The 22,176-nt window shown below is 34.8% G+C and overlaps 1 protein-coding gene across 2 annotated transcripts; it reads right to left on the bottom strand.

The window, feature by feature from the left end:
* Positions 1-17,709: 17,709 nt before the first annotated feature.
* On the bottom strand, positions 17,710-19,232 carry LOC106344980 (putative DNA glycosylase At3g47830). Of its 2 annotated transcripts, none has more exons than XM_013784267.1 (4): positions 18,817-19,232; positions 18,380-18,580; positions 18,170-18,226; positions 17,710-18,092 (listed from the first exon to the last, which is right to left on the bottom strand). In XM_013784267.1, exons 1-4 carry the CDS (start codon positions 19,189-19,191, stop codon positions 17,862-17,864), a joined length of 864 nt encoding a protein of 287 aa, XP_013639721.1. In that variant the 5' UTR covers positions 19,192-19,232; the 3' UTR covers positions 17,710-17,861. The 2 variants fall into 2 exon arrangements, with proteins under 2 accessions (XP_013639721.1, XP_013639717.1); XM_013784263.1 differs by having other exon boundaries at positions 17,755-18,092; positions 18,787-19,232.
* Positions 19,233-22,176: the final 2,944 nt, after the last annotated feature.

The following is a 22,176-nucleotide window of genomic DNA, read 5'->3' as shown; positions in this document are numbered from 1 at the left end:
AATTTTTTGAATTTATTAAACTATTTTTGGATTTATTAAACTATTTTATATATTTTTTTATTAAAAGGTCCCGAAGTCGATCAACAGTACGGTCTGGGAGGAGTTGTGTGTGCATTGGGATAAGGACGAGACGAAAGCTACCTCCGTGACCAACTCCGCCAACCGCAAGAGCGATCGTGGCGCGAAGGGCATGTACAAGAACAATTTGGGTGCCCAAACTATTGCCACTCTGGGGATCGCTTGGTAAGTTCAATCTTTTTTTTTAATTATTTAAGTATTTTTATTTTATTTTTTATGCATTTCTTCTAATTTCTAATGTTTGTTTAACTTTTGTTTTTTTCAAGGCGGATGAAAATGATGGCGAGTCTGTTGATGATTTCGTCTTAAAGAAGACGACGCATACCAATGCTCAGCCTGATCGAAATTCAGAAGGAAGACGAAGAGACCCGTCTATCTCAGCTTCAAACCGACATGGACGCCACTTCGACGGCTTCGACCAACTTGTCCCGGATTCGAATCAACGAAATCGTTGAATCGGTATGTTCTTTATAAAAAAGTTCAATTCATTTATTTCTTTATTTTTATTTTATCATCTTTTCTATTATTTAAATTTGTTTATTTTCTATTTCAGTTGGTTCCAAAGAAGAAGGGACGTTTGGTCGGTTTGGGTCGTCGAGCCCGGTCGGTTCCTCCTTCTGCACCACAGCCATATGTTGATCCAGAAGTGCTTATGGACCAGTTGAAGGACAAAGATGACCGCATAGCTGCGTTGGAGCAAAAGATGGCGGATCAAGAGGCGGGATAGGAGGCAATGAGGTAGCAGAACGAGCAAATGATGGAGATGATGAAGAGGATGTACCCGAACGAGCAGTTCCCGCAGTTTCTTTCTTTTTTTTTCAAAAACTCTGAATGTTTTATTTTGGTACGTACAACTTTGAATATTATCTAATATGTTTTCTATTTCAATTTTAATTTTATATTTTCGAATTTCAATTAAAAAAATAAATTTTTAATTTAAAAAAAAAATTATTTTTGGAAATATTCCGAGGTAGTGTATCCCTCGGGATATTCTGACGACAACTTCCTCGGAATATTCCGAGGGAATATCTCCTCTGAATATCCCGAGTGATACACTTCCTCGGAATATTTCGACGGCAAAGGTTTCTCGGAATATTCCGACGGCCGTAGTTCCTCGGAATATTCGAGGGCATATCTCCTCGGAATATCCCGACGGATACACTTCCTAGGAATATTCCGATGGCAAAGGTTTCTCGGAATATTCCGACGGCCAAAGTTCGTCGGAATATTCCGATACCTTTTTTCTCTCGGAATGTTTCCGAGGACCGTTCCATCGGAAATATCCGAGGAGATACCGACGAACAGTCCTAGGAAATGTTTCTTCGGAATGTCCTCGGAATCTTTAATTCTCGGTATTCCCTCGGAATTTTCCGAGGAAATTCCGAGGAAATTTTACTTTCCGACGACCATTCTCGTCGGTATGTCCTCGGAATACCGTTATTCCGAGGACATACCGATGATATTTGTCGTTGGAATACCAGTGTTTTCTTGTAGTGTTAGGCGATGTTTGGAATTACATCAAGAATAATCTTATGTTGAAGAAAAATAAGTGATTATGATATGATACGGAAAATCCTCTCCACGTTCCATCTTGGGAATGTAGTCATGCAAAAACAATACCAGGAGAATGATTATACCCGCTGCTCGGAGTTAATGCAATTTCTCCTTGTTGTGGAGCAGAATAATCAACTTATATTAAAACATTATGCTCGTCCTAGTGGATCTACTCCATTCCCTGAAGTGAATGTTGCATTATTTAGTTATAGTGATTGGGAAGGACGAGGATGTGGGCGCGGTAGAAACCGCTATTGTGGTCTTGGAAGAGGACAATGAAGAATATTTTGTTTCTACGATGAAAAAACTAATAATAAACTCCATGGAAATGAAAGTGGTCGGGATGACAAAAAAAAAAAACTAAAAAAATTGCTACAGATGCGGTTTGAAAGGGCATTAGGTAGTGTTTGTTGTACACCGAAACATTTAGTCGATTTGTATGGAAAATCCCAAAAAGCAAAGAGAAAGGAAGTAAGACAAACTTCATTTGTGATAAACACACGCATCTTTTCATGGTTCGAATGATGATATTTATCTTAACATTTTATACTCTCTGGTATAATATTGATGTGATATAACAGTTATCTTCATAACGAAGATAACACTTCTTGTATTATATTATAAATCTTTTGTTGTAAAATATATGTTATGTTTAATGCTTATTTAATTCATATTTTATAAATATTTTAAAAGGCAGAAAGAAATAAGCAACTAACGGGTCTAAAGGTTGCTAGGGTTTGCCCCCCAATTTCAAATTTACTCTTTGGAGTTGATAGTCTTTTCTTTTGCAAAGCTCAGAAGGAAGAATGTCAGACAATTTTTAGGATCCTTAAGGAATATGAAGGGGTTTCGGGACAACAAATAAACTTTGAAAAATCATCGATTCAATTTGGGCACAAGATTGAAGAAGCTACAAGACTGGAACTATGAGATATTTTAGGTATACATCACTTAGGAGGAATGGAGTCATACTTTGGCATCCCGGAAAATCTGGGGAGATCAAAGGTGCAAGTTTTTGGATTCGTTCAAGAACGTCTAAATAGTAGAGTAATTAAATGGATGGACTCTTAAGTTTTTCACCAGAGGGGGTAAGGAAGTGATTATAAAATCTGTGGTTACAGCATTGCCAAACAATGTGATGTCATGCTTTCGAATTCTGAAAACGGTAATGAAGAAGTTAGTTAGTGCTGTGGCACAATTCTGGTGTAGTCCAGGGGGTAATAAGAGAGGCATGCATTGGAAATCATGGGACAAACTGTGTAGCTCTAAGGATGATGGAGGTTTGGGATTCAAAAATCTTACAGATTTTAATACAGCTATGCTTGGGAAACAATTTTGGAGATTAATAAAATAAACCTAATACATTATTTTCTCGTGTTTTCAAAGGGAGATATTTCAGGAATGCTTCACCCCTTGAACCCATTAGATCGTACTCGTCATCTTATGGCTGGCTAGTATTGTCTCTGCTAGATCTCTGGTTAGCAAAGGACTAATCAAAAGGGTGGGAACATGATCATCTGTCTCAGTATGGAATGACCCTTGGCTTCCATCCACTCGCACGAGACCAGCAAATAAAAATCAACATAATCTTTACCTGGAACTAACAGTGGATTCTCTCATCGATGGAACATCACGATCATGGAATTTACAGGTTATTCGGACTCTGGTGGATTCGCAAGATGTAAAAATTATTGAAAGTATTCCTTTAAGTAGATTTCACCTAGAAGACCAGAATAGATGGCATTTTACAAAAAATGGAAAATACATGGTTAATCTGGATATGAAGTGGAACGAGTATATACGGACAGAGAAAGTATGCCACACCAGTATGGTCCTTCGATAACACCGCTGAAGGCGTTTTGTTGGAAAGTACGCTGCCCCCCTAAGATGAAATATTTTTTATGGCAACTATTGACTGGATGTATAGCGGTTAAGAAAAATTTTGAGGTCAAGAGGAATGCAAGGAGATACAATATGTGGCCGATGTGGAGCCCCCGAGGAGTCCACTAATCATGTATTTTTTGAATGTCCACCGGCGGTTCAGGTCTGGGTACTTTCACGGATACCAACAAATCCAGATATATTTCCCACTCAATCATTGTTTACCAATATGGATCATTTATTTTGGAGAGTTTCCCCCAAATGTAGGATCATTACTTTGCTTGGATTCTCTGGTATATATGGAAAGGTAGAAACAACAAAGTTTTTAGCAATTTGGATATGGACCCTAGAGATACTCTCAAATTGGCAGAAATGGAATCGTTACTTTGGGCGGAAGCACAAAATTCTCAGACTCAGAGTCTGTATCGCACCCAAGTTCATGTACCATTGACAATCCCGAGTATACCAGGTATATGATGTTTTACGGACAGATCTTGGAAAAATGAGGATAGATATTCAGGGCAAGGATGGTATAGTACTCTGGAAGGTTACGATGGACTAATGGGAGTAAGGAATACGAGAGCAAGTCAGTCGCCACTACACTCAGAGATAGAGGCTCTCATATGGGCAATGGAATGCATAAGGAATCTTAGACAGTCCTGGGTTACTTTTGCAACGGATTGTGCTCAATTGGTGAAGATGGTTTCATAACCAGATGAGTGGCCAGCGTTTGCAAGCTATTTGGAAGACATAAATTTCTTGAAGAGAAGTTTCAACAGCTCAGAGATCATTCATATACCACAGACACAGAACTCAAAGGCGGACAGTCTCGCACGTAGTGCAAGGAAACAACCGTCGTTTGTCGTTTATATGGATGCAGAGTTACCGGGGTGGTTCGCAGAGTCTACATGAGCCTGTTTTTGTTGCTGACAGAAAAAAAAAAAAAAATTTTAAATTTTCATATTTTCAGACTCAATATTGAGATATATGTTTGGCAGATAGTGTGTCAACACACACGATAATTTTTTTTTTGTCATCGACTGATACAGACTCATACTGACTCTGTGAACCAAACCGGGAGATTTTGATCCATGTGAACGACGAAAGACGATTTCTTCCTGACACTGCATGCTAGGCCATCCGCCTTTGTATTTTACGTCTTTGGTACATAGATAATCTCTGAATGGAGGAAATTTTCTTTCAGGGCCTTTAAGTCTTCTAAATAGTTTGCAAAAGATGGCCATTCTTCTGGTTCCGAAACCATCTTCACCAATTGAGAGCAATCTGTTGCAAATATAACCTGAAATTGACGTAAGTTTCTCATGCATTCTATTGCCCAGAGTAGTGCTTCCATCTCCGCATGGAGAGGAGAAAGACTAGCCCGGACTTTCCTCGCCCCTAACAGCCCATCAAATCCTTCTAGAGTCCTAAACCAACCCTGCCCGGAGAAAATATCATTCTCTTTCCAGGAATCATCTGTGAAACACCATCTTCCTAGAATTGACGGTAAAGTTGTAACCTCTATGTTTCGTACATTCCTCTGTTCGTTCAATATCTATGCCTCAGCCCAAAGTGTTGACTCTGTTTCTGCCAAATTTAGCGTGTCTCTAGGATCAAAATCAAGATTACTAAAAACTTTATTATTCATTCCTTTCCAAATATACCATAGTATCCATGCAAACTGATGATCATCCATCTACGGGAAAAATCTCCATAAGAGATGATCCATGTTAGTGAAGAGAGAGCTTGTTGGAAAAATAGCTGGATTTGATGGTATCTTTGAGAGAGCCCAAACCTGAAGTGCTGGGGGACATTAAAAAAACACTTGGTTTATCGATTCCTCATCAGCTCCACACCGTGCACAACGTATATCCCCATGTATCCCCCGCGCTTGCAGATTCTTCTTGACTGTTATACACCCGCCCTTGGACTCCACCAGAATTGTGCTACCGCGTTCGTCAGTTTTTTTGTGGTTGCCTTAGGTAAACGTTAGCAAGACATCACATGATTTGGTAATGTCGTAACCACTGATTTAATAATCACTTCCTTTTCTCCTTTTGTGAAAAAACTAAAACTTCCTTTCCTCCTTTTGTAAACCTAGGTAAGATCCCATTCCTCCAATATTCTGGATACCCAAAATATCTCGTAACTCCTGTCTGGCCGATTCCTCAATCTTGTACTCAAATTGAATCGAAGACTTATCAAAATTTATGAGTTGACTCGAAACTACCTCATACTCCTTTCCAAATATACCATAGTATCCATGCAAACTGATGATCATCCATCTACGGGAAAAATCTCCATAAGAGATGATCCATGTTAGTGAAGAGAGAGCTTGTTGGAAAAATAGCTGGATTTGATGGTATCTTTGAGAGAGCCCAAACCTGAAGTGCTGGGGGACATTAAAAAAACACTTGGTTTATCGATTCCTCATCAGCTCCACACCTTGCACAACGTATATCCCCATGTATCCCCCGCGCTTGCAGATTCTTCTTGACTGTTATACACCCGGTGACCAATTGCCATAGAAAATGTTTGATCTTTGGTGGGCATCGTATCTTCCAACAAAACGCCTTCAATACATCCACCGTGGGTCCAAACATTAATGGTGGTTTGTCTCTGTTTGGGTAAACCCGTTCTACCTGATATCCTGATTTGACCGTATATTTTCCATTGTTTGTGAAATGTCATCCATCCCTATCTACCATCCGAGTTCTGCTCAGTGGTATACTTTCTATAATTTTCACATCATGTGGGTCCACCAAAGGCCGAAGTGCCTGCGAATTCCAAGTTCGCAAAATAGAATCAATGAGAGAATCAACTCTGAGGTCTGGGTAATAGTTGTGTTAATTTATATTAGCTGGTCTCGGGCGAGTGGTTGGGAGTCATGGATCGTTCCATACAAATATAGATGATCTTACCAGAGATCTAGCAGATATGATACTCCGCCAGCCATATGACGGAGAATACAAACGAATCGGTTCCAGGGGTGAGGCATTCCTGTAATACCGACCTTTGAAAACTCGAGCAAATAATGTGTTTGGCTTCTCTATCAGAAGCCATAATTGTTTACCAAGCATCGCTGTATTGAAATCTGTGATGTCTTTGAACACCAAACCTCCTTCATCCTTATTTACACATACTTTGTCCCATGATTTCCAGTGCATGCCTCTTGTGCTTCCCCCTGGACTTCACTAGAATTGAGCTACCGCGGTCGTCAGTTTTTTTTGCAGGTGCCTTGGGTAAACGATAGCAAGACATCACATGATTTGGTAATGTCGTAACCACTGATTTAATAATCACTTCCTTTTCTCCTTTTGTGAAAAAATTAAAACTTCCTTTCCTCCTTTTGTAAACCTAGGTAAGATCCCATTCCTCCAATATTCTGGATACCCAAAATATCTCGTAACTCCTGTCTGGCCGATTCCTCAATCTTGTACTCAAATTGAATCGAAGACTTATCAAAATTTATGAGTTGACTCGAAACTACCTCATACTCCTTTAAGATCCTGAGAACGGTATGACACTTTTCTCTTTGAGCTTTACAAAAGAAAAGGCTATCATCTTCAAATAGCAAATGGGATATCGATGGACAGACTCTGGCTACCTTCATTCCCGTTAATTATTTCTCTCTCTCCGCCTTCTTAATATTTGCAATTAAAGCCTCAATACAGAGAATAAATAAATAAGTAGACAAAGGATCCCCTTGACGTAAACCCCTATGTGGAATAATGAGACCACGTGGTTGACCATTTAGTAAAACCCGATATTGAGCCGATGATTTACATTCCATCATTAGTCTAATCCAATGAAGATCAAAACCCATCTTTTGTAGTAAACCCTTGATAAAATTCCATTCCACCCTATCATACGCTTTGCTCATGTTCGTTTTAATTGTCATATACTTACCTTGACATGCATTATTTGTCCGTAAACCATGAAACATTTCCTAGCCTATAAGAATATTATCAAAAATCAACCTTCCTGGCACAAATGCCAATTGAGTTTATGATATGAGAGAGGGGAGACATAATTTCTATCGCTGACACAAAACCTTCGAAATAATTTTATACCCTACGTTACATAAACTGATTGGCCTCAGCTCCGTCATCCGTGTAGGCCTCTCCGTCTTTGGAATCATACATATATTGGTAATATTTAACCTTGAATCCATTTCTCCGGAATCCAAAAAATTATTCACCATTTCTACCAAATCCTCCTTAATAATATGCCAAGAATGTTGAAAAAATAGAGTTGTCATGCCGTCCGGTCCTGGCGCCTTTTCTGAGTGCATCATAAATAAAGCCTCTCTAACCTCATTCTCAATTGCTATCCTTAACAATCATTGATTCATCTGAGGAGTGATACCCGGTGTTACCTTTGTGAGGAAACTATCAAATTCTGATGGTGAAGTGGTACTAAACAAGTTTTCAAAATAGTCTACTGCCACTTTTTTCACCCCATTATCCTCTGTAGTCCAAGTTCCTGCAGCATCATGTAACACGACTATCCTATTACGAACCCGTCTTTGCTTGGTTAAAGCGTGATAGAATTTTGTGTTAAGATCCCCAGATGAATACCACATATTCCTACTTTTCTGATGCCAGTAATCCTCTTCATCCTTATATGCATCTTGTAGCTTCCTAGATACCTGTCTGTACCCCTTCGAGAGATTTCTCTAACTCATTTATTTTTTCCTTTCCATAAGGTGAATTATTTTTCCGCCATTTAGCAATTTCGTGACGACAATTCCTATTTTTTCCACTATACCATCTTCCCTTCCTCCACTATAATCCGACCAGCCCATTGTAATTGATTCCATAAGACCCTCTTGTCCAATCCATCTCTTATCAAAACGAAATTGTCCTTTCCTCCTGACAACTTTATCCTCCAAGTAGGCCACTACTAGGCGATGGTCAGATGCCACCATCCCTAAATATTCTGTATAAGAAAGTGGAAATAAAGTGTGCCACTCCTTGTTTGCTAAAGCGCGATCTCGACAACATTTGATCATCACTGCCCCTTTTCCTTTCCCTCTTCTCCCTTGCCATGACATTTTATTTCCCCGAGCCGGAAACTCCAAAAGTCCACTATTTCTTATCATATTATTAAAGGGCATAAATGAATCCGCACTTCTCAAAGATCTCCCTTCCTTTTCATGATTTTCGGTTATCTCATTTAAATCGCCAATTATAAACCAAGGTTCAGATCGTGAATGACCGTATCTAGTTAAACGCTCCCACACTTGTTCCCTCAGTTTTTGGACTGGATCACCATACACAAAAGTTAGATAAACCGTTTTCCCAAGAGCCACCGCTTCCACATCTATCATTCGGTTACTGGAGTACAAAATCTTAATCTGATACTCATTATTGTAAAAAAGAGATAATCCACCACTCTTCCCAACTGGATCTACTGCGACCAGGTTATCATATCCAAAATGTGATTGCCACCCTTGAACAAACTCTAAATCTTGCTTTGTTTCAGATAAGAATAGAAAATCTGGTTTTTGTTTGTTCCGTATCTCTCTCAGATAACTTATAGTCCACTTACTTCCCATTCCTCGGCAATTCCAACTTAGGACTCTCATAAAAAGAATATGGATAGGTGCTCCCTAGAGCTGTCGAATTTGGATGTAAAGATATCCTGGTACTCATTATTATAATAAAGAATTAGTCCTCCGCTCGCACCAAAAGGATCTACGCTAACTAGATTATCAAACCCGAAATAAACCTGGAATCCCTGTACAACAACTGGAACTTATTTCGTTGTCAATAAAGATAACAACTCTGTTTTATTTTTATACCGGATCACCCGAAGATAACCTATCATCCATTTACTACCCATACTTCTGCAACTCCAAACAAGTATCCGCATCAAATTTGTATTGACTGGTTCTTTTGAGCAATAATGCTTGATATAAATAAACAATAATTTCATGAATTTATAAAATATCAGCAAATTATACTTGAGGCCCACGTGCCCTTGAATCTGATAATAAAAGATAATAAATATTTCTCCATTCTCAAAATAAAAGATTATGCTGGAAGCGTAAGTAAAATATCTGAAAGTGTATTGATTATTATAGGTTATGGATGAGTCAGTTTTTCAATGCCAAAGCGAAACAAAGTTTGAAATAGTTTATTTGTTATATTCTCCCGAGTCTCATACAAATATATAAGTTTTAAGGATATCCAAAGAAATGGATATCACATTGAAACTATAAGTAAAAATGACATTAAATATTTTTGCATTACATCCAAAAGGAAATATATATATTGGAAGAGTTTAGAATGTTATCCTATGGATTATAATGTATAAAAATAAACATGACGGAATCATATGCCACAGTAAACATAAAGTTTACTAGTACATGTAAATTTTGGCAGACTAGAACTTCCTCATTCATTCATGTTGAGAAAAATAGTGCAAAACTCGAATGGACATCCTTGAAATATGAAAGAACTTTGAAAATTGGCGAGTTTACATGTAATGTATATTCTCAAGGAAAACTTATAACTTGACCACTATCAGCTAAAATTCGAAATGAATCACCAATATTTTTTGGAAAGAACTCATGGTGATATATATGGGCCAATCCACCCGCCATGCGGACCATTTAAGTATTTCATGATATTGATTGACACATCTAATAGATGGACAAATGTGTGTCTTTTGACTACATGAAATACATCTTTCAAAAAGTTCATTGCCAAATAATAAGGTTTACCATGTGGTTTACATCGTAAGCTTTTAATGAATATTGTATGTCAATGGGGATTCATGTAAAGCATCTAGTTCCCTATATTCATACAAAAATAGCATGATCGAATCATTGACTAAATGGTTGCAGTTGATTGGAAGACAATTGATATTTAAAACAACGCTCCTAATTTCAGTATGGGGTCATGCAATATTGCATGCTTCTGCACTAGTTTGGCTAAGACCAAGTACATATTATAAGTACTCACTATAAATTTTTACGAAACATGTCGAGAATGTGTATGATTCAGGTCTATGAGTCATCATATACGAGAATCAAGAAAAATAATTACAAAGAAAGAGCCATCAAAAGTGTTTGAAGATAATTTGGCCTGTATCACTCAACTCAAAGAAGGCTATACCAAGAGCAATAGAGCAAAATCAATTCCTTTTTTTTTATACACACGCGAGCTCGAGAAAAATAATGAAGTGGACCTCGAGTATATATGTTCTTTCGGCAATCAAGCTGATTTGTTCATAAAAGTGCTTCTCACTACAAAATTCTGAAAACACATATATGGTCTCGAAATGCGCCATCTGCATGACCTATGAAAGAAAAAGTATGTTCATCATTCTCGTGGGAAGGTTATGTCACTGTACTATTTTTCCTTTGTCATGGTTTTTATCCCATCAGATTTTTCTTTAGCTCAGTTTTTAACGAAGATGTACACAATAAAAAATATATAATCAAAAGAGTGTTATAAAAGATAAAATTATAGTAAGATAATGCTTATCATTTTGTATTTTAATAATTAATTATTATCTTACCTACAATATTAATCTTTGCCAACAATGTTTTTCATATAAATAAGAAATTCTTGTAATGAAAGAAAACATATAAAATAGCAAATAGTTGTTTTCTCTCTCCCATTTTAATCTTATCTCTCTTACGTTTGTGTTTTTATCATACACACAAAGAAAATATATACATAAAATAAATATTATCTAACTATATATTTATTTATATCATCACTTGCGGGAACCGAAATTTACACTGTCAATTTTCGTAATCGGAGGAAAGCCAAGAAACCCTAACTTTCCTTAATGTCCCGGATTCTCTGCAAGAGCCAACGACAAGTGACCAAATAAAAGAGGAAAATATGAAAAAAATAACAAAACAAATTTACAGAGAAAGTAGATCTTTATTTCGAATATGTGTAAGAGCGTTGCGATTATTACAAAAGATTATAAAAGCTTCGGCCGCAAGAGCTGTGAGTGAATTACCTAGTTCTAGCAACCCAAAACCTTAAACCTAGTTGTGTCGCAGCTCGAGATAAAAAAAAAAGGTTTTGATTTATTTCGGACTGAATCTTATGAAAGGCTGCCTACGTACCCCTTTCGAAGATCAAGCCAGACGTAGTTCAATTGAAAGAGTGAACCAAGAAATCGAACTGCTTGGGCGAGTTTGTCTAGTAATTGAGTGCTAGCCATAGAAACAGAACATGTTGAGAATAATGTCTAAAGTTTCTAAATGCAGAGAGTTCTAAGAGTATAAAAAAATTGTTCCGGCGCTTCTTGCCTTGGCTCCCCTTATATACGCCTCCAAGGTCGGCCGTCTTTCCATTTCTGCCCTTGATTCGGTTTTATGTCCTCACAGAAATATTTCATTTTTCTCGATCTTCATGATTAAACCGTCAATAGTCACTTTGGGCCGATTTTTCGTTAAATATCGTAAGCTGGCTTTTGCCGCATTATATACCCTTTGGACCGTCTTTCGACGAAAACATTTTTACAATTTATTTTGGAAGAATAGCCTTCGGTACGACACCAGTTTTACGAAACAGTGGAGATCAATCGTATAGTTGAAATAACCTTGGTGTTTAGTAAAACGTTATCGTTTTACACGATTGATCCGAACTTATACGAGAAAATACGTCTTTGTTGTTTTTATCGTAAAGTTCCAACGGTTACTTAGATCGAGACGAAACAAGAGACAGTTTGACCGAGACCCGAAGGAGGGAGTTCCGGAGACGACAATACATAGCATTGGACTGACCCAACTCGCCTAATCGCGAATTGGAAAAGACTGATCCAACTCGCCATTGGGTGAGTTGGAAATGGCTCATCCAAATCTCCCAATGGCGAGTTGGATTTGTTCGATCCAACTCACCGTTGGGCGAGTTAGAAGTGGCTCGTCCAACTCGCCATTGGCGAGTTGGATCGACCAATTCAACCCGCTGTTGGGCGAGTTAAACTTGGCTTATCCAACTTCCCCGATGGCGGGTCGGGTGATGCTTGTTTGGTTGTTCCGATGCTCGGGAATTGTCCGTTTGATGGGTTGAATGATCCTTGCGAGGAGGATTGGGCGAGTTGGAAATGGATCATCCAACTCGCCCAACGGTGAGTTAGATTTTGTCAATCCAACTCGCCGTTGGGCGAGTTGAAAGTGGTTCATCCAACTTGCCGTTGGGCGAGTTGGAAGTGGTTCATCCAATTCTCCCAACGGCGAGTTGGATTGGTCGATCCAAATCGCCATCGGGCGAGTTGGAATTGGTTTATCCAACTTCCCCGATGGCGGATCGAACGATGCTGGTTTGGTTGTTCCGATGCTCGGGAATTTTCCGTTCGATGGGTTGAATGATCCCTTGCGAGGAGCATGTAGTGCAATAGACTTTAAAAAATATGAGGTTTTAGGTTTCCGTATTCTTATTTTCTTTTTAGAAAGGTTTCTCGGGGACTTTCCGAGTTGGATCGCCGTACGGCGAGTTGGCTAGACGGATAACGGTCCAACTCGCCGTATGGCGAATTGGCTAGCGGGCTAGATAGCTTTTTTTCCTCCGTTCTCATTCTCTCTGTTGATTGCTTCGTAGACTTTCGAAACTATTTTCCGAAAACTATTTCTCGGAAGTTATTTTCGTAAGTATTTTCCTAAAACTATTTCTCGGAAGTATTTAGACGTTGATTTTGCCATGAACGATTTTGACCCCAACATAACTTAATAGTTAATATTCAACATAGTATTCTTTTAGAAATTCATTTCTGAAAATGATTTAACTCATGAATAGTTGACCTTTGTGTTTCGGCTCTTGCTCGAACCTCTAGGAGACATCTCATTTTTATTTAGCAACAAGCTCTAACTGTCAAGTATTCATAGAAAACTGGTGGACAAAGATATGGACATTATTTAGCGCAGTCAAGCTCTTTTTGTCTTTTATATCGACTTGGTTTTGTTTTCAGAGAACTTTCCAATGCAAAGATGTTCATGATTAAATTGTTTTTTCTGTTACAGTAATTTTTTTAATAATTAATAATGTTGGGACTAAAAAAGCTATAAAATGCCTTAAGTATATGTGCTCGGGTAATCCGTTCGGGTATTTCTGTACTTCGGGTCGGGTTCGGGTATTTTTAGTTCGGATTCGGTTATTTCGGATCGGGTTCGGATATTTAGATTTTGAAAAAAAAAATTAAAATTTTCATTTCTCAAGTTTTTTGTATTTAAAAATATAAATTTCAGTTAACTATTTTTTTATTTTTAATAGATTGAATGGTTAATAGATTTGAGCATAACATTTTAAAACTAAAAAGACTTTAATTGGGTTATTGTTTTAAAATTTTGGATGTAACTTTTTGTTAATTTTTGAAATAAAAAATTTTACATGCATTTTAAGTGAACAACAAATCATTTTTTCCGTAATTGTATGTATATCATATGAACTTAAAGTATGTGTAGTATCAATATAAATATTTTATATAAAATGAGAGATGTAAACTAGAAATATAAGGTTAATTATACATATGTTCGGTTATCTTCGAATATCCATTCGGGTTCGGGTATTATCCGTTCGGGTTCGGGTATCTAATCTCTCCTTATTCAATACCCGTTCGGGTATTTTGCTACTTCGGTTCAGATTTCGGTTCGGGTTTTTCGGATCGGGTTCGGGTGCCACTACGGATATCGGATAAAGTGCCCACCCCTAATACATCTAACAATAAACTGACGTAAATACAAAGTAATTCAGGTAAAATTTGAAAATCATCAATAATATTAATATTTATTAATTTATTTGAAGTTAGTCATTACAAAACTATATATATTTTTTCAATTAGTTTTTATTCTTTTTAGAGAAATTATATTTTTTTCCTTTGTTGTTTGATACCTATAAGTTATATTTTGTAATTCCTTTGGTTTTACTTAATATTAACTAGGACTAGAACTAGTATTTTCTTTTACTATTTCATACTTATAAAATGTATTTCCTACTAATTTTAATAAGTATTAAATAAGATTAGAAATATTTCCCATTTTTATAAACTTTACTAAGTATTGATTTTCTATAATAGTATTTAATATTTATGTGTGTTTTGTATAACATTCTTTTATATTTTAGTTTTGGATAATAAATATTATACTATTAATAATTTTTCATTTTATTAATTTGAAAATATAAAAACCAAAATCTAAAATAATCATCATGTATCTCAAAAAACTGAAATCTACCGCAAAATGAAAAACCAAAAACTAAAATGTAAAAACCAAGAAACAATCATAACATAATCCCCTTCTTATTATTTAAGGAGAACTTTTATAAATAAACCTTGATCTCATGTGTGATTCACAAGTTTGCAAATACTAATGTGTCAACATCACAATCCATCTTTGGCCTAGACTAATTACATGTCCTGTCATTGGCACAAACATATAGTATATGTTTCATTTTATCCATATTTATTCTAAACATCATGTCTAATATTCTAACCGTAGATCTTAACCGAAAATTTGTTTGCTGTACTTTTAAAGGAATGTATATCGACACTATTATGTAAATGAAACATGTGATTATATAACATATCATAAATCTTATTTTTTTTCTTGGTATAATTTTTCGTAATTTATATTATATAATATAGTATAAACGCACTAACATATACTATGCTGAATAAATGTTTTGTATAAATTTATGATATGTTTTATAATCGACCAAACATATACTATAGTCGCACAAACATATATGATTTGTTGTATAATCGCACAACTCGTATATGATTTGTTGTATAATCTCACAAACATATACTATAGTATAATCGCACAAACATATAGTATAATTTTTTTAATTTATATTATATAATATACTATGCAAATATTTTCGGACACTCATTGATTAAGCTATATTTCTTTAATATGGGATAACTCAAAGTCAAATATTGAATGCTTCGATTCAAAATATTCATTAAAGTTGTTCATGTAAGTTGTGTCAATCATATATTTTTGGGATGATTGCATTTCGAGTTATTTAGGTATGTACTAAAATAAATAAGTGTTCCTTGCAAACAACGAAGTTAATTTGTGTTATTTTTATTATGGGATGTAGCATGTTTTCTTTCCAATTTTATAAAAAAAAATATTCGGCCTAATTGATCGTTTAATTATATGAACTAAGATGTTAAATCTTTATGGTCAAATATCTGATGCCATATTTGATCCAATTTTTTGAATAAATATGGATGTTGACCAATTAGAGATTTATTTTGACTTCTTTTTAAATAAACCCAAGAGGATTTCTTTTATAGGGAATCAACCCAAGAATTTCAATAAATTGCAGATTTGATGGCGTTTTTGAATATCAAATCCAATAGATCTTGATTTCTATATTTAATTGATTCATTTTGCTAATTTAAAATTGACCTTAATTCATGCAATAGCCAAAAAAATAAGAAACTGATATATGCAATCCTGATAACGCATTTTGATTTCGGTTAATATAGGAAAATTAATATAAATTTATTTAAATTGTCATGGCTGATTAAAAATCATGCACTAAGTTTTAGGAATTTACTTGATAAACATTATTAAACAAGTTTTTTAAAAAAAATTAATAAATCTAACCAATTACACAAATTTAAAACATTTACTTCAATTACAACTAACTAATTACACAAGTTTAAAAAAAATCGAATCTTATCTTCTGTAAACATGCACAATGTCCTTCAATCTTTCATTATATAACATGAAATATTCGTGACTATAACTTTTACCTTTCTAATATTTATAGATTAAAAGTTCTAACCTATATTTAGTCCATTCACTTTGCGCAGGGCGCGGATACCACCTAGTAAACAATAAAATACTAGGTATATATATAATTTATATATATCATATTTATTAATTTGTGATTTCAACAAGGCCATATATATAGATAGGAATTTTTTAAATATTATAATTTTATGAAATTGTGTCATATTTTATACATGTTCAACTTGAGATCGGGCAATTTATTAATTTACTGTGTTTATTAATTTATCGAACGTTAATTTATCGAATTTCTGTATGCGGGATTTATATTGATGTTGACGCTTGGCACGCGGTGTAAAGTAAACTAATAATATTGTAATTTTGAGTGTTTCGCTTTTTGCTCCAAACCTTAAAGCATTATTCAACTTTTTTTTGTAAACTAGCATTATTCAATTTTGACCCCACAGTTATTGTCGCATTCATATACACGAACAGATAATAGTGACAGGAAACTACAATTGAATAGGCTCAAACTGATACAACCAAATATATCAAACTGATGGTAGACGATAGTACATTTTAAATTTGTTTGAAAACAAAAATATCACTATATGTCTATATCGTTTGGAAACATGAATAGTATTTAAAAAAAATTATAGCATTTTACCAATATATAAAAAAAATCGATTTGTAATCAGTATTTCATCAAATATATTCAGTTACTATAACTCAAATACACGTAATAAATCTCACTTTTAAATATGAAAACAATAAAAAAATAACTAATAAATAGATTTTGACAAATATATGATACATCTGTAAATTTATTAAAAAAAAATATAGTACACTTAAAACGGAAAACAAATATAAATTTATAAAACAAAAAAAAATAATACCTAAATACAATTGCATTACAAAATGGTGAGGCATTTAAAATATATAATATTCACATGAAAACTATAAAATATTATAATATTCTTAATTATGTAATAGTTAGACATGAAATATTATAACCTCTCAGCTCCACCTCCTATTGTAATTACGTGACATGCAAACATATTCATGTTATATATGATTAAGTGTCTCTTTGAATAGAAAAGTACTATGGTTTCTTTTTTTAAGTGTTTCAGAAATGAATTCTAAAAACAATTTCGCAGTTTTGTTAAATATCTTTATGATCGAGAAATTATTATCTAAAATTACATTGTTATTAAATTTTGAATACTTTACATATTAGATTAATATTAAACTTTTCAACGGAGATATGGAAACCACTATATTTTGAAAAACAAATCACATTTTTTAAAAAATTATATCTCTTCACTCATAGGAACCATCATATTTGAAATCTATATTTATCAAAAAAATAATATATTTTCTAAAGGTTCGATTTTGATTTTTCGATTTTAGATATATAGGAACCACTTAGTTATTTGTGAAGTGTCAATTTAGTTTTGAGTTTTCAAAAATTCTCTTCTTCAATATAATATGACTTTATATTATAATATAATCTCAAAAACCGAAGTGCGGGTCAAAATCTAGTCGTTTTTTAAGCAACAAGTCGAGAAAGGATACCAGAACCACAAAAAATACCATACCAAACAAACCAAAATAAACAAGTTATAATCCTGGTTATCTAGACTAAACCAGAAAACCCCAGAAGCGGGCAATCATCAGGGGACGCTACTTTAGCTTTTGGTCTAGCAGCATTCTTCTTGCAGTTGCTGCAGAGCTTACCATGTGTATATAACAGACAGTTCAGATCAAACTTGAGCTCATCTGGGATCCTGTGGTTGAGGTGAACATAGGTTCTGTTCCTGTCTGCGGTTTTCGGGACCCAACCTAACGCCTTGGAGATCTCAAACACCTGTTTAAGTTGGTTTTATAACTCTCTTCTTTGAAAGAAAACAAATACCAAACATTAGAACTACTGAAACTACTCACATGTGTGTCGACTGGGAAATCATTGTGCTGGAGGTTGAACATCAGAACACAAGAAACCTGTCATTCATCAATACACCTCCAATGTCAATTTCCAAAAACTATCTTTATCTTATTGTGACATTGATACCAAGAGTTCTCAGCATAAGAAGGTTCTTAAAATTGTTTCTTTCGAGTGACAAAAGAAAAGCCAGACTGAGAAAGGACTCTTACAGTTTTGGGTCCAATTCCTTTAAAATGAGAGAGCTCAGTTTTTACTTCTTCTACCGTCAAAACGCGCAGATATTCCAAACACAAACTGCCTCTTTCTTTCTGCAAACGGCTCAAAATGTTTTTGATACAGACGGTCTTTTTCGGGGCCAATCCTCCACATCTTATAGCATTCTCAACGGAGTTTGGCTCAGCAACCAAAACCTACAAGGGATGCAACAAAATAACTTTTCTAACCAACAAACAATGCAAAAAAGGAACACTTTATGTGATTGTGAGCACGCTAACTACAAAAATCAAGGGGGGAAAAGTATCTAAGTGATTCAACCTTGACATTATATACAATCCAATGACTAACACAAAGCTTTTCAACTAGACAGCATCAAGACAACCTCACTTATGCCCATTACCATATCAAAGCCCAAAATTGGAGAGCTTACATCTTCCCATTTCGGAAACGCAGCCTTAAGAGATGCAAAAGCCCTTTGAGAATTGGCCTCAGTGGTATTCTGTGAAAGAAGAATTTTAACAAGCCCATCAAGCACACTCTCCTCCTCCTCATCCGAGTCCACCGAACACTGTGTATCGTGACCATCAAGTGATCGGAGTCTCTGACGGCGGTAACTGGCGAACTCGGGAGGGAACCCGTGGAGCGACAACAAAGCATCCCTTACGTCTCTACATTCGTCAACGGTAGGTCTAAGGAGTTCCGGATAAGGATCGCCGCCGGAGATGGTGGATCCATTACAAGCCGGAGATTTTGAGTCGCCGCCGTCGTCTTGGAGTAAGCGTTTCCTTTTCCGGGATTTGCTCATCTTGTTGGAAAATCACGGACCAGTGCAACATTCGGATCGGTTTACTCGTTTTGAATCGACTGGTTTCTGTACCGGGAGATATAGAGAAGGCAATCACGGATCTGGACCGCGGGCCTGGCCCGTAAAGGACTGTCGCGATACGGTATTGGGATGAGGTTTTTTAGGCCCGCAAATTTGCGGGCCTCGCGGAACGGGTCTTTGCGGGACTGGTTCTTTTGCGGGATGGGTCGAAATGGGTCATGCGGGATTACATGGACCCGCATTTTTTTTCTTTATTTCTTATTTTACCCGAAAAAATGAGAAAAAAGTGAGAAGAAAGCGATTCTTGTGACTTTTCCCCTAGAAAACATAAGGAGTTCCGGCGATGATGCATGATTCGAGCTCCGATGATGATGATTTGAGCTCCGGCGATGACGACTCCAGCTCCAGCGATGACGATTCGAGCTTTGGTAGTGTTTTGATTTGGTTTTCTCTTTTTATTACACACAACTATGAATTGCTTTATTACAATAGGATATTTCTTGTTTAAGTTAATTGGTTTTGTTTTCAGTACTGTGAAGTGGTGGTTTTCTTAAATTAAATTTGGTTGCAATGGTGTTGTTTAGGAGAAAAGTAAGTTGTATATCACGTCACTTGTATAATTTGGCAAAGTGATTCACGATTTTTTTTTGCAATCCAAAAAATTAGAAAGAGAGATGGTTTGATGAAGACATACAACACTTGAGATAAATTATTACAAAGACAACAATTCAATCAGATTCAAACTCAACAAAAGCTTATGCTGATAACAAAAAGAAGGCTTTTAACTTAAGAACGCAAGCATAAACGGAGTTTTGTGACATTGATTTTGATAATGCTTTAGTGAAGCTTAATGAGCTCTCTTCAACTCTCTTACACAACTCTTCTACTTGAACATTCATGAAAGAAACTGTAGTAGGCGGTTTGATAAGTTTTGATAAGGAGGCGTCCCGCGGGACGCCCCGCGAAGGCTTATATATTCTGCGGTACGGGTTTGGGCCGGCATTTTGAAGAACGCAGCCCGCGCGGGACAGGCCCGCTGTAACCCGGTCGACGACTAACCCTCTGCGGTACGGGACGGAACGGGATGGGAAAACTTGTTTGACATCTCTAGGGAAATATAATGGAAACTGGATCGGCTTTTTTTTTGGGAAAATTGCCCGAACCGAACAAAAAAAACAATATAGTTGTTCCTATGGTATAAAACCATCACTAAATTGTTTCTATAGTATAATATTTTTCATAATCCCAAACCTAACATTTCCTTAATCAAATTAAACATAAATTAAAACCATTTTTAAAAAGTTTAATGGAAAATTATAAAAAACTAAGGTAATCGCATAATGTTTTAGACAGAAAAAAAAACACATGATACAAATCAAAAATATCACGTAACCTAATTGTATTTGGTTTCTAAAATCCTCCAAAACTATTCTTTTAAAATCCTCTAAGGTAGAACATGATTCCAATAATAATAACATACCCCCTTTATCATCAGCCGAAAAAAACCAATCTCGTGCTTGCACTAAGTTCCCAAACACCACATATTGTATAGATATGCATCATAGAACAAGAGTTTGTGAAAATCACAAGATAAACAATGGATAAATCATAGATTGATGAAGAAGAAAAACCAAAATCGTTTTTTTTATATTTTGACAAAGAAAATCGACTAGGACATGTTTTAAGAAATTAGAATATTTTTAGAATATTTTCTTAACTGAAACTTCTTTAATTTTCGGAAAAACTGGTTTTTTTATCCGTAGAAGTCACCTTCTACATTGTGTAGAACTATGACAAAAATTATGAATACAATTTTTTTTTTGTAGACGTTCGTGTTAAGTTTAGATTTTGCATACCCGGAATTTTAGAATACTTCATAAAAATAGAACTTTATTCAAAAGAAAAGTAGCGATCTTTACAATTAGTAGAATTTGCATTCCCCATATTTAGAATTTTAGTCATTTTTGGATGGTTTCTGCTAAAAAAATAGATGGACTTCTTTATTCTGGAATTCGTTTTCTACTAACTCATTTTCCGTAGAAGACAAATTTTACTTTTAGTGGAACGTAATTTTAAAATTTTATTTATCAAGTTTTTTTAACAAAAAAAAATATGTGTTTGTGTATATAGGTGTTTTATTAATTGTTTATATTTTTAATATTTTTTGGATTCATAAAACTATTTATTTCATTAAATTTCAGAAATTGAAAGGGTAAAAGAGAAAATAAATGGACAAATATGGTTTTTTATCGTAGGGACAACTATGTTGTTTTTTTGTTCTGTTTTGACAATTTTCCCTTTCTTTTTTTTTTTGCACGAAATGGAAATGGAAATGGAAATGGGAATTGGATCAGCTTTACAGGTTAAGTTTTATATAATCTAATCTAACCAATATCAAGAATTGTTCCCTATGATAACTTTCTTTTTTAATTTTTGTTATAAAATTAACAGTTAATAGGAAAAATGACCAAAATTTTTTATTAAAAAATAAAAATATATTTATACTCTAGGGTTAACTAATCTAGATTTAGGTTATAAAGTTAAGGTTGGTGTTTTGAGGATAGAGTTTCAAATTTTAAAAATTAAAAAAAAAATTAAAATTAAAATTAAAATTTTTCAAAATAAAAAGGAGCTATTTTGGTCATTTTTTTAGTAAAGACTATTTTTGTAACAAAAATTTAAAAATGGTTATTTGAGAGAATTGTCTATCTACTAATATAGAGTTCCATTTTTATCTACTTTAAGAGTTTTCATTTAAATTTTGGACTTATTTCCATTTCGTTATTCACTCTTATACCTTGGTTCTATATATATATAATAATAAAAAATTATATATATAATATATAATAAATACTTATTAAAATATAATAAAAATATTTAAAAATTATATATATATAAATAATAAAACATTATAAAAAATATATATATAATAAAAAATTATTTAAATAAATGAAAATTTTAAAA

Source organism: Brassica oleracea, chromosome C1 (assembly GCF_000695525.1).
Source record: "Brassica oleracea var. oleracea cultivar TO1000 chromosome C1, BOL, whole genome shotgun sequence".
NCBI classification, from domain to species: domain Eukaryota; kingdom Viridiplantae; phylum Streptophyta; class Magnoliopsida; order Brassicales; family Brassicaceae; genus Brassica; species Brassica oleracea.
The sequence above is the reverse complement of the archived record's forward strand: the minus strand, read 5'-3'. Positions and strand labels throughout refer to the sequence as shown.